The 13,734-nt window shown below is 38.0% G+C and overlaps 1 protein-coding gene across 1 annotated transcript; it reads left to right on the top strand.

Moving 5' to 3' along the window:
• The first annotated feature begins 1,057 nt into the window (after positions 1-1,057).
• Positions 1,058-11,040, top strand: LOC141322167 (uncharacterized). Its single transcript, XM_073833413.1, has 3 exons — positions 1,058-1,304; positions 7,565-8,242; positions 11,033-11,040. The coding sequence occupies exons 1-3, from the start codon at positions 1,058-1,060 to the stop codon at positions 11,038-11,040; spliced, it is 933 nt and encodes a 310-aa protein (XP_073689514.1).
• The last annotated feature ends 2,694 nt before the right edge of the window (positions 11,041-13,734 follow it).

Below are 13,734 nucleotides of genomic sequence, written 5' to 3'. Positions count from 1 at the left end.
CTATAGGTATGCCGTCTGGACCTGCCGTTTTCCCCGCCTGCATACAGTTAATTGCTTCTGCAATTTCTATTTTTGTTAATTCTCCGTCCAATGCTTTACTTTCATTTTCTGAAATTTTAGGAATATTAAGGTTATTTAGAAATTGTGTCTGTTTATCGAGTCTGGGAATACCCTCAGAGCTATACAATTTCTCATAGAATACTTTAAAGGCCTCATTAATTTCTATAGGATCTACTATAGTTCTACCACTTGAATCTTCAATGTAATTAATAGACCTTTCTGTTTGTTGTTGTTTGATACGCCATGCTAAAAGTTTCCCAGGTTTTTCCCCCTGATCGTAATAGGATTGTTTAAGTTTCAGTAAATGAATTGCCGCTTTATTAGCCGACAATTCATTGTACTGTGACCTAAGAAGGAGTAATTGTGCATTTGCGTCTATGGGGTTAGGTTTGTTATTGTAGAGATCTGTTTCAAGTTTTTTTATTTTTTCCTCTAATGTTTTCATTTCCAATTGTGTACTCCTTTTCTTTGAGCTGGTAAAACTGATTATTTGACCCCTAATAAAGGCCTTAAATGCCTCCCACCTTATGTTAGCAGATGTTTGAGAAGTATTACATATAAAATACAAGTCAATTTGTTTATCTAAAAAATCTATAAATGTGGGGTCTGTTAGCCAACCTGGTTGAAGGCGCCATTTTGGTGAATCCCTCACTAGTTTAGTATCTGTATAAGTGAGTGATATAGCTGCATGGTCCGATATTACTATACTACTATAATTACAGTCATCAATTTTTGAAAATTTTTTGACTGTCTTACTAGTGCACTGACTACTGAACTAGGAGCTGATTGAGACCCAGAGATTTAGTTTGTATTGATTTTTCTTTTAATTATTCTCATATTAAACAGGACAAAGTGTTCAAACACACAGAAAAACTTCTGGAGAATCAACCGAGATCCATGCAACACTATTATGAAGATGACGTTTATTAAAGATGAGAGTGAAGACATGAAGATTGAAGAAACATTGAAACATGAAGATACTGAGGAACTAACAAAGATGGAGTTCATTAAAGATGAGAGTGAAGACATGAAGATTGAAGAAACATTGAAACATGAAGATACTGAGGAACTAACAAAGATGGAGTTCATTAAAGAGGAGAGTGAAGACATGAAGATTGAAGAAACATTGAAACATGAAGATACTGAGGAACTAACAAAGATGGAGTTCATTAAAGATGAGAGTGAAGACGTGAAGATTGAAGAAGTGTTTCCAGTCAAACATGAAGATATTGAGAGACAAACAGGTTGGTTTTTTTATTCTCAGAGCTGAAATGAATTGTATTTATGAATAATGTCACAGGAGTGTAGAAATGTGGAGACATTCGACAGAAGTGTTGAGATCATATGACAAATATTAATACTGCCTTCAAGTGCAGCTGAGATTTTTTTTTTCTGTAACATTAAATCCAATATTTGCTTCTAATATTAAAACCATTGATTTCTAGCACTTTGGCTATGCAAAAGTCTCTAAGAAAATAATGTATTTTGTAAAAAGCAAACCTTGAAATGTGAGTAATCGTATTTGGCGACTGCATGCGCTCTACAAACAGTACAAAATAGGAAAAAACTGTGCTGTAAATATAAAGCAAGTCTGACAATAAAAAAGCCAAAACAAAAGCACAAACAAGTTCCATTTAGTTGTAAATGTGAGGTGTAAGATTGTAATGTATTAGTTAGGGCAGGGCGATATGGTCAATTTTTTTTTATCACGATATAAATAGCAAAATTTACGATAACGATATAACTGACGATATAATTGACGCTAGACAAAATACTTCAAAACTGCACGACTTTATTGGTGCAAATAAAAGAAAAGAACATTTTGTTTCAATTTAACAAGCAGCTGTTTTTGATGTGCATTAAAGCTATCATTTTGTACCAAAAGTTGTAAATTCAGTTTGTGAAATCAAAAGGCATTTCTAGGGATGCACTGAAATGAGAATTCTTGGCCGAAACCGAAAACTGAAAAAGAGGAAACCAAGGCCGAAAACCGAAAGAATTATGCCAATTATTAGTACCGTTGCATTTATGGCTATGAATGTGTACTAATCTTACTAAAATCAAGGCATTGCAATTGCATAAATTAATATTAAAGTTTCAAAGAATAAATCAATTATATTAATTTAAACAATTATTATCAATCAAGTTTTATATTACTTAACATATACATATATTTTAATGCCTTTGTTTAAATGGTTTAATAGTTTAAATTTTTATAACACATTATCTTGTGGATCCATCAGTTCACATTTACAACTCTACGTGTTTCTCTTCCAGCAGGAGACGCTATCAGAATAATATTACACAAAGCAGAGCAGCAAATGACTTTGAAACGGGCAGCGCTCATATTTATTTAGTGGATAGCTTTTTGAAGTTTCATCGAAATTTTTGTCTTTCAGTCCCCACATTTAAGACCACCTGAAATCATAATTAAGACTTTCTTAACTCCTAATAACACTGCAGTCATCAATGAAAATTAAGAGCTTTATTTCAAGAACCGACTTTCAAAAACAAACCTTACACAAAATACGTTTCTTTTTATTTTTTCCCACCATGTTCGGGACACAAAAAAAATATTGGGGAACTACATTAATATCAGCATATGAAGTATAATCGTCTCTCATTGTCTCTGAGGGAATGCAGGTCAGATGCTGAAAGCACTGTCAGTTTTCACTTTCACTTTAACATTGCAGAGTTTTCCCGTTGCTTGTGTGATATCCATTGGCTCACCTCCATGGTTTAAAACATATATTTATAAAAATACAGTAAATAGAAAAGACATATCTTTAAAATATTGCGACGTAAAGCCATTGTTTTTCACAGTGAAAGCTACATCTGTCTGGTTGTCTGCTCCCATCACCGCAGGCACGACTGCAGACACACCCCCTCTGGAAATTTCGGCAATACAAGTTTTGCAAATCGCTATCCGTGGGTCTTTCTCAGATATACTAAAATACGTCCACACCACAGATGAGTTGCTTCAGACAAGCACGTGCAGGCAGCGGTTTCTGTTTGTGTCAACATAGTGTTTCGGTGATAAAAGTCTTTCGGCCGAAACCCGAAAATGGCCCATTTTCGGTGGCCGAATATTCGGTGCATCCCTAGGCATGTCAGTTTAAGTTAAATTTGCTGACATCTCCTGAGCATAACCATTTATATTATCCACAAAAGTAAAGTAGAGTTGCTTTGCAACTGGTTCACATGTGTTAGCCAATGCTTCGCTTGTACATGCCGCCTCCTCGGTCGCCGCCATGCTTCTCGCTCAATGTGCGACCGCATGAAAACACCAGCGCTGCCCACACGCGTTTAGTCCAAGTTTCATATCGTACCATAACATTACACCGGTATTACCTCGAAAGGTATGATATGGCCCAGCCATAGTATTAGTTGTACACCTCTATATCTTGTAGATAATAAAGTAGATTTGTCAAAAAATAAAGGAGGGAATAAGGGGGAAAAATAGGAAAAAGAGAAAGAAGAAGGAAAAAAAATATTTAAAAAATACATAAATAGATAAAGAGAAGAAATTAAGTGGTTCTCAAACTGATGCAGGGGTACTTGAACAAAATGCTGAGCTTTGGCATTTGTTCATTCTACCCCAACTTCATTAGTAAACAAATCTGCAGCTTTCAAATTTTCAATGTCATTTTCATTTTGTCTGCATGTAAAGCCTGATAAAGCTACCAGTCTCGGATGGAGTATGTGAGTTCTCTCAATCTGAGAGCTAAGGACTTTTGTCTGTGAGCTCTGTGCGCAGTCATATCAGGTTCTCAGGCCTTTTTTCCCCTCCCTGTTAGGCTGCTCCTGTTTTTGAGCTTGGCAGTGCTCCCTTCTCTCTAGAGCAGGAAGGACGAAACTCCGGTCCTGGAGAGCCACCGTCCTGCAGATTTCAGCTCCAACCCTAATAAAAACTCACCTGTCTGTAGCTTTCTAGTAACCCTTCAGATCTTGATTATGTTGTTCAGGTGTGTTTGATAAAGGGTTCAAGCAAAACTCTGCGGCTCTTCTGGCCTGCCGTTCGCCACCCCTGCTCTAGAGCAGTGTTTCTCAACTCCAGTCCTCGGGACCCACTGCTCTGCACATTTTGTATGTCTTCCTCATTTAAGGCACCTGATTTTGATCATCAGCTCATTAGTAGAAAGATTCATGAACTGAACTGAGTGTGTCAGACTCAGAAACATACAAAATGTGCAGAGCAGTGGGTCCCGAGGACTGGAGTTGAGAAACACTGCTCTAGAGGATCCATGGAGCTTCGTAAGGCAACCATACCAGGTGTATTATGCTTCTGTATGCAACTTTCTCTCTGGAGCTCCAATCTTGACTGCCCTTATGCTTTAGTTGACAGTGTCTCCTAACCTTAACTCAGTTTATGTCATGTTATGTCAAGCTCTGGGGGCTGTTTCCAAAAGATTCTAAGAAAAACTGGGATTAAAGTCCAAAACCTGACTTGAGATAAAATAACAAATCAATCTGGGTTAAAGTCCCAATCAAGTATTTTTGCCCTCGAGTCCGAGTCATTTGATTTTTTTGAGTATCTGCCGATACCGAGTCCCGATCCGATACTTCTATAATAGAGTCAAGAGGTCTAACTCTGTGCCACCGCAGAACTATAGATGTGTTAAAAAATAATGAGAATATATACCAGAGGTTGCGTTAGACTGTTACATTTGCCCGTGACGGACAGGGTCGTAAAAGTTCCGTCATAAATCATTATCACCTGTCATTTTAATTTTCATATTTTAATTATAACAGATTTAGTTACATTTATTTTATTGTTAAAGTTTTAATTTTTAATATGTTGAAGAGAACAGATGAGACTGCTTAACTTTTCATGTCCAACACCACACCCTGCTGTGACATCGATTTTAATATATTCTCATTTTAATTCATCTTATTTATTTATTTATTTATTTTTCTTGTGTGTTTAAATTTTTCTGATATGAAAATGAAATCAAATGAAAGCATAAACATTTATTTAGTTTTAATCAAATGCAAAATAAACGCTTTTAATTTTTGGCAAACAGAGGTTTACTGTTAAGAAGAAAAATTATATTCCGTTTAAAACGTTTAAATAATAATTGTGGTAATAATAAAAGTTGTTAATCTTGTTGTAATATTTATTTTTTTATATATATTGTAAATGATTTAAAGAGGAATATATAAACACCTACATTATACTGTACAAAAGTAATACAAGACTAATATTGTTCTGTTACATGTTGAACCGTACTTTTATTTTGACAGGTTGCCATGAAGTTTCTGTGTGTACAGTATGATATGATGCTTTCTCAAATGAAACAGAATAGTGACACTCACAGCAGCTTTGGAGATTGAGTTTATCTTTTCATGTGAGATGCAAAGGCCAAAAATTAGCGGGAGCATCACGCGTGCTTTAGTATGTGTGTAGTAAAGAAAAAATACTCGTGCTTCCATCATTCATACATACAGAGGGAAAAGGAACATGCAGGATTCAGATTGAAACTGTCTCTTTGCATTTCAGTTTTCACAAACACTAGTCCATATCGTGATTTGAATTAAGTGACAGACCGACTTTTGATTTATTAATCCAAAAAACGACGATTCGGTGGCATTCCGCACTATAGTAAATTCGTTTTTTATAAATGGAGTCCCCAATCCCGTCTGTGTTTTTTTATTCGCGGAGGAGACATTGTAAACACGCGACCATGTAGAGAAATAAATGACATGCCTCCGTGTAAATAAGATAAATAACATAAGGCTATTTAGTTTGTTTAATAAAAGAACAATGTATAGACCTGTTCTATAGGAAAGATAACCATAAATTAGTTATATTGTCATCTGGTGCTATATCGAAAATTAAATAAACTTGACGTTCAAGAGGGCGGGCCGCCCCACTAAGATAATGGTAGGGTAAACGCTGATATATATCTGAGTCCTGATCAGGAGGTAACGTCCGATTCGGATCGAGTCTGAAACCATGTGATCGTGCCCTACCATTTAAGGTCACACAATCTCACTAATGTGATCATGGTTCAGTGAGTGAAGGCAATTTGATGTGCACGCTTGTTCTATCGCAGTCCTTAATGTCGGTTATGGATCTATTTGTGTTGTTTAATACATTCGAGATGTTTTGTTTTCCTCAGGGCATATTCTTCATCTGTGAATGTTAGAAAGTCATGCAAACATATCAAGCTTACTGTCAGGAGTGGACGAGGTTTACACAAGTAAACGAGCACTGCTGCACGCTAAACAGACAATAGTAGTAGCTCAATAATTCTGGGAAAAGTAGACAGTTTGCTAAAATATTTGTTTTTGGACATAAAATGTGACACATGTACAATTATAATCCTAAATGCAAGTGTATTTTTATGATAGCAGTAAATGAAAACAAAATGTAAGCTGATACAGTCTTATTTACTTTCTAAATGTCTGTTCCTCATCCCAGTTAAAATGTAGGCTGTTTTCTATTATTTCATTTTTAATTTAGTGCCTTAAAGACTCATTTTAGATCTGGAATTTATATATATATATATATATATATATATATATTAAAACATACGGTTGAACGTAGTCTATGGTTTTTATTCTTTTTTTTCCTATGTACTTTTATGTTTAAAGTGATAATAAAGTTAAATATTTGTGTGGGAGAGAGTCAGTGCTCCGTGTGTGTGCGTGTTTATGCAAACACACTTTGATGGATTAAATGTAGAGCACAAATTTACCATACTTTAGCACATCTCAATTCACATTCAATTGATGTAAAAATATTGCCTGTTTTCTTTTAATGAATATGTTCTGATGTGATGTGGTTTTTATTTGTTTGTTAGTTTTTTTTTTACAGTAAGTTATGGGGCATTTTCAATTAAAAAGGTCAGTGTAACAGACCAGTGGTTCCCAATCACGTTCCTGGAGGCCCCCAAACACTGCACATTTTGCATCTCTCTTTTGTCTCACACACCCATGTTAGGTCTTGGTGCAGGGGTGCCCAACCCTGTTCCTAAAGATTTACCATCCTTCAAAGTTTAGCTCTGACCCAGATCAAACACACTTGAACCAGGTAATTAATCACTTAATTAGAGTAACATGCAGTGTTGGGGGGGCTCCAGGAACCTAGTTGGGACTCGCTGTAACAACGCATTTTTATGATTGGCTAACATCATGGCCCCCTTATTAAAACCTCAGAAAGAATTATTGTGTGATTAATTTTTTATCTGATGGTTGAGTGGGAGTTTGTCCCTTTTCCTTGCCTTTCTTAAATTTTTTTGCATTTGTCCCCTAGCCTAGGGCATAAAAAATGGTACATAATTGAGATTAAGTCTTTATCTAGGTTTCCTAAACTTGTATTAACTTGAATAAATTGTATAGCAGCCAGCTTAAACTCTATAGGACACCAGCCGACTATGATCAGGTTTGGACACCATGATATAAGATCTAGCATACGCATTACAAATCTACATGATTGGTGTTACCTGCTTTGTGGCATTAAATTCGGGTTAACTTTTATTTATTTGTTTTCCCACCTTAGGCCCAACAGCACTGAAAGATGAGAGAGAAATACTGAATAAAACTGAAGAGAAAGATCAGTTTGAGAATCTTCATGTTTCCATAACTGGAAAAAAATCATTTTGTTCTTTACAGTCAGAAAATACATCTACACGAAAAAAAAGAACTAGGAGTTTTTTCACTTGCTTTCAGTGTGGAAAGAGTTTCACTCATAAAGGAACCCTTAAAAACCACATGAGAATTTACACTGGAAAGAAGTCTTTCACGTGCCGTCAGTGTGGAAAGAGTTTCAGTCAACAAGGGGAATTTAAAGTCCACAAGAAAATTCACACAGGAGAGAAATCTTTCATCTGCCAACAGTGTGGAAAGAGTTTCACTCGAAAAGGAAACCTTGAATGTCACATGAGAATTCACACAGGAGATAGGTCTATCTCGTGCGATCAGTGTGGAAAGAGTTTCACTCAAAAAAGAACCCTTAAAGACCACTTGAGAATTCACACAGGGGAGAAGCCTTTCATCTGTCAACAGTGTGGAAAGAGTTTCAGTGAAAATAAAAACCTTAAAAGGCACATGAGAATTCACACAGGAGAGAAGCCTTACACATGCAAACAGTGTGGAAAGAGTTTCAGTCAAATAGGACACCTTTACAACCACATGAAGATCCACAATAGAGAGAAGGCTGACAGATCCCCTCAGTCAAGTCAAGTCAAGTCACCTTTATTTATATAGCGCCTTTTAACAATACAGATTGTGTCAAAGCAACTGCACAGTATTTAAACAGCACAATAGTGTGTAAGTAACGCATTATTGTAACAATCAATTTTCAGTTAAAGGCAGTTCATCAATGAATTCAGTGATATCATCGTCAGTTCAGTTCAAATAGTATACGATATCGCTGGAAAATGTCCCCAACTAAGCAAGCCAGAGGCGACAGCGGCAAGGAACCAAAACTCCACAGGTGACAGAAATGGAGAAAAAAACCTTGGGAGAAACCAGGCTCAGTCGGGGGACCAGTTCTCCTCTGGCCAGACCAAACAACAGTTTGTACCAATGTCTGATTGTAGAGAACTTATCAGGATCCTGTGGTGTAGCGCCGATGGCCGTCAAGGTTGGCGAGGTCTTTATTGATGATCCGCCTTGGAGCTCATCTGGTTGACATCCACAGCTATTGAAGTCATCTCTAGGTGGTGATCCACGATCTAAGCTGGGTACGGACTGGATCCGGGGGACTGGAGTGACCATCTGATCCGGATACAGGCTGGATCTGGTGGCTACGGTGACCTCGGAATAAGAATGAAACAGACTAATATTAGCGTAGATGCCATTCTTTTTACGATGCAACGAGTGCATCAGGTGTTATGGGAGGTGTTTTCGGTTCCGGTTGACCTAATTAATGCAGCCTAACAATCCTTTAACGGATTTGAATTATAGAAATGTGTTAATGATTTTATGTGTAAGCCAGGTTAAAGAGATGTGTCTTTAATCTAGATTTAAACTGACAGAGTGTGTCTGCCTCCCGAACAGTGTTAGGTAGATTGTTCCAGAGTTTAGGCGCTAGATAAGAAAATGATCTGCCGCCGGCAGTTGATTTTGATATTCTAGGTATTATCAAATTGCCAGAATTTTGAGAACGCAGCGGACGTGAAGGACGATAATACGATAGGAGCTCGTTCAAGTACTGAGGAGCTAAACCATTGAGGGCTTTATAAGTAATTAGCAAGATTTTAAAATCTATACGATGTTTAATAGGGAGCCAATGCAGTGCTGACAGAACCGGGCTAATATGGTCATACTTTCTGGTTCTAGTAAGAACTCTAGCTGCTGCATTTTGGACCAGCTGGAGTTTGTTTATTAAGCGTGCAGAACAGAGTATGTGAGCGGAGCGGAGTGGGAGCGGAGCGCGGAGTGGAGCGGTGTGATTTTGAATGGAGGGAGGAGCGGATTTTTGAAAAGTCGGAGCATCGTGGTTTTCACTCGCTCCAAGTGCGCTCCGCCACCGCTCCATCATAAGTACAATTCATGCCAACGGTCCGTAATATAACTGCATAATAAGCAGGAATTCACATGTTAAACATATTTAGCTTGATAGAGATGGATCACTCAAATCAGAAATAATGTGAATGGACATGAGCGGTAAATTATAGTTCACAAGGAATTAGATTGTTCCTTCTAGATACTAAATATATTCAGCTGAAAGCCTCATTTAAACATGTGCAGCACTTATTCACACGCAATCGCTGTGACAATAATGCATTACAACAAATGTAATGGTATCCGATTTCGAATGAGCAGAAATCTGTTAGAAATGCAGCGATCCATAGGTAAAATAACTGACGAAAATGTATTGTTACTTTCATTACAAACTTTGCACTGCATAAAGCAGTAGTTATACTCTTTTAATGCTGACAATGTTATATAGCTTGGTATGTGGTAGTAGGAACAAAGTTTGCACACTAGTGTTCCAAACTCTCCTGTTGTTTTATTGAAGTATTTTTTTTTTTTTTTTTAATATGTGTTATGAACAGCACCATTATATTTCAAACATTAGACTACTTCTGATTTTTTTGACGCGGAGCGAAGGCGGAGCGGTGTTTCTGATATCAGTGAGCGAGGAGTGGAGCGTGAGCGGGAAATTGTGAACCCGGAGCGGAGCTGGAGCGGAGCGATTATTAAATGCACTGAGCGTGGAGGGGAAATTGTTGCCGCTCCACTCCGCTCACATACTCTGGTGCAGAACAACCACCCAATAAAGCATTACAATAATCTATCCTTGAGGTCATGAACGCATGAATTAATGTTTCAGCATTTGACATTGATAGCATAGGTCGTAATTTCGATATATTTTTAAGATGGAAAAATGCGGTTTTGCAGATGCTAGAAATGTGGCTTTCAAAGGAGAGATTGCTTTCCTCAGTGTGGAAAGAGTTTCAACCAAAATGTATAAACGGACAGTTCCGGCTATTTGATTACGGTTTTTTGAGCCACATCTGAAGCTGTTGTAAATTACTCTACAAACCAAAAAAAAACAAAACAATGTAGGGTCCGGACCAATTAGACACAGTTGTTCATTAGATTTACCAAATAATCAAATTTTCCTTAGATTAACAAATGGTCACAGTCCCCCTTCACCCAATCCACAACACTGGCTGCCATGATGTCTACAAATGGTCTTACTACGGCATCCAGGACCCCTCTGCCAGACCAGATAAACTTTACGACTCAAAAGTATGTACTTTCCCCAACTAATACTCTAAAAAAGGACACATACTGCCATAGGAACTGACTTCTTTCATTAATTCTTATAAAAACCTTTCTGTGAATGAACACACAGATCCTCAGATCATTGTGTATATTATTACTGTTCATTTATTTTGTCTTTTGTATTGTAAAATGTTTTTATGCATGTGTTATGATCACTATGTAGTATAACATCACATATAACATGATAAGTCTCGTTGAATTTGTTGATGATCTTTTGATACCTATGCAGAATATTAGTGTTTTAAGAATCTTTAGTAGTTTTTTCATGAACAACCAATCCCAGAATTGGCTCTCTAGCCTCCCAATGATCAATTAACCTGGCCTCCCGATTACCTTTATCTCTTAACTGCGACCCCCATAGGAGATAAAGGGTTCACACAGTGACTTGCCTCAGTTCTCCAGGCTTTTCTCAGTTCTTTTAGTACCGTGTCTCATCACCTTGCCATCTTCTGGTTGATAAGTCCCAGAGTTGATTCTTCTTCGCCTGGGAGGCCTTAAACTCCTAGGAAGATGAGGAAGATGAGCTAGAACTCTCTAGTCAAGTCAAGTCACCTTTATTTATATAGCGCTTTTAACAATACAGATTGTGTCAAAGCAACTGCACAGTATTTAAACACCACAATAGTGGGTAGGTAACGCATTATTGTAAACAATCAATTTTAAGTTCAAGGCAGTACAGCAATGAATTCAGTGATATCATCGTCAGTTCAGTATTATACGATATCGCTGGAAAGTGTCCCCAACTAAGCAAGCCAGCGGCAAGAAACCAAAACTCCATCGGTGACAGAAATGGAGAAAAAACCTTGGGAGAACCAGGCTCAGTCGGGGGACCAGTTCTCCTCTGGCCAGACGAAACCAGCAGTTTTTACCAATGTCAGATTGTAGAGAAACTCATCAGGTTCCTGTGGAGTCGCACCAATGGTCGTCTAGGTTGGCGATGTCTTCATCGATCCGTCTCTGTAGCTCATCTGGTGACCCCATCATCTGCAGTCCTCTGAGGGGTTGGCATCATCTCTTATTAGGTATTCTGAATCCGGACTGAATCTTGTATAATTCCTAGTTACCACGGGATGGGAATCCCCTGGCAGAAACAGAAAAACAAATAGAGAAATAATTAGCGTAGCTGCTGTTCCAACTTCCAACCAAGCAAAAAATAATGTGTGTAGCCCAAGCTGAAGAAAGTTGATGTGCATTAGATCAGATGTAACTGAAGTACAACGTTATGAGATACATTATGTGAATGTGTGGCTAAAGAGATGAGTCTTTAATCTAGATTTAAACATAGAGAGTGTGTCTGAACCCCGAACGTTATTAGGAAGGCTATTCCAGAGTTTGGGAGCCAAATGTGAAAAGGCTCTCCCTCCTTTACTGGACTTTGCTATCCTAGGTACTACTAAAAGTCCAGAGTTTTGCGACCTTAGAGAGCGTGAGGGATTGTAGCGTAGCAGGAGACTAGTTAGGTATGCAGGAGCTAAACCATTAAGGGCCTTATAGGTAAGAAGTAATATTTTGTAAGTGATACAGAACCTAATAGGTAGCAAGTGTACAGACTGTAAAATTGGGGTAATATGATCATATTTTCTTGATCTGGTAAGGACTCTAGCAGCTGCATTTTGGACTACTTGTAGCTTATTTATTAAAGAAGCAGGACAACCACCTAGTAGTGCATTACAATAGTCCAGTCTAGACGTCATGAATGCATGAACTAACTTTTCTGCATCAGAAACAGGTAACATGTTCCGTAGCTTAGCAATGTTTTCTAAGATGGAAGAATGCTGTTTTTGTAACATAGGAAATATGATTTTCAAAAGACAGGTTGCTGTCTAATATAACACCCAGATTTTTAACTGTAGAGGAAATAACAGTACATCAGTCTATTTGCAAATTGCAGTTTAAAGGTGCGCGAGTGATTTACATGTTAAGTCAATGCAAAAACGCGAATAGCCATCCTGCGGCGCGAAACGCGCGAATGAGGTGGCGCGAAACGCGCGAATAGCGCAAATGGTGCGGCGCGCATTGAGCGTTTCAAGCGATTGCCGCGCCATTCGCGTGAATTCAAAAATCTGAACTTCGGCGGAATTCCGCGCCGCGGTAACCAATCAGGAGCTTGCTCTAGTAGTGACGGAGGCAGAAATCCGAAACAACAATGGCGGACAAAATCACCGTTGCTGTCTGTGGTTCCTCGGAGCTGTACGATACATCTTTGAACTTTTGTAGAAACAGTAATAAAAGGGATCTTGCTAGGAATAAAGTGAGTGAAGAGGTCGGACAATCTGGTTAGTTTTTAAAAACGCTCTTTACTCAATTTAACCTACATATACATACATATTGAGACTACAAGCAAGCTAAAGCTGGCAAATTGAGCTTATTCACCTATTTTACAACTACTTTCCCGCTGACGAGTGGCAGAAGCCCCTCCCTTGACGCGAATTCGCGTCTGTTGTGAAGAAAATGTCACGCGCGAATGACGCGAGTAAACTCAAATGTTCAAGCGTTCAACTACGCGCGAATAGCACTCAGTTAACTTTGCTAAATTAGAAGTTTCATCTGGTCTTGTTGAGATATATAGTTGAGAATCATCAGCATAACCATGGAAACTAATCCCATATTTCCTAATAATATTACCGAGGGGTAACATGTAAATTGAAAATAGTAGAGGACCTAGGACAGATCCTTGTGCGATGACTCCCCATTTAAATAAACAAAGTGATAGCGATCAGTCAGGTATGATCTGAACCATTCTAAAGCCTGCCCTTGAATACCTGTATAGTTTTGTAATCGATCAATGAGTATTTCATGATCTTTAGTGTCGAACGCAGCACTAAGATCAAGTAAAACTAGCAATGAGACGCAGCCTTGATCTGACGCAAGTAGCAAGTCATTTGTTATTTTTACAAGTGCAGTTTCTGTGCTATGATGAAATTCTTCAAA

This window comes from Garra rufa, chromosome 1 (assembly GCF_049309525.1).
Source record: "Garra rufa chromosome 1, GarRuf1.0, whole genome shotgun sequence".
Taxonomy (NCBI): domain Eukaryota; kingdom Metazoa; phylum Chordata; class Actinopteri; order Cypriniformes; family Cyprinidae; genus Garra; species Garra rufa.
This window is presented reverse-complemented; position numbering and strand designations above follow the sequence as displayed.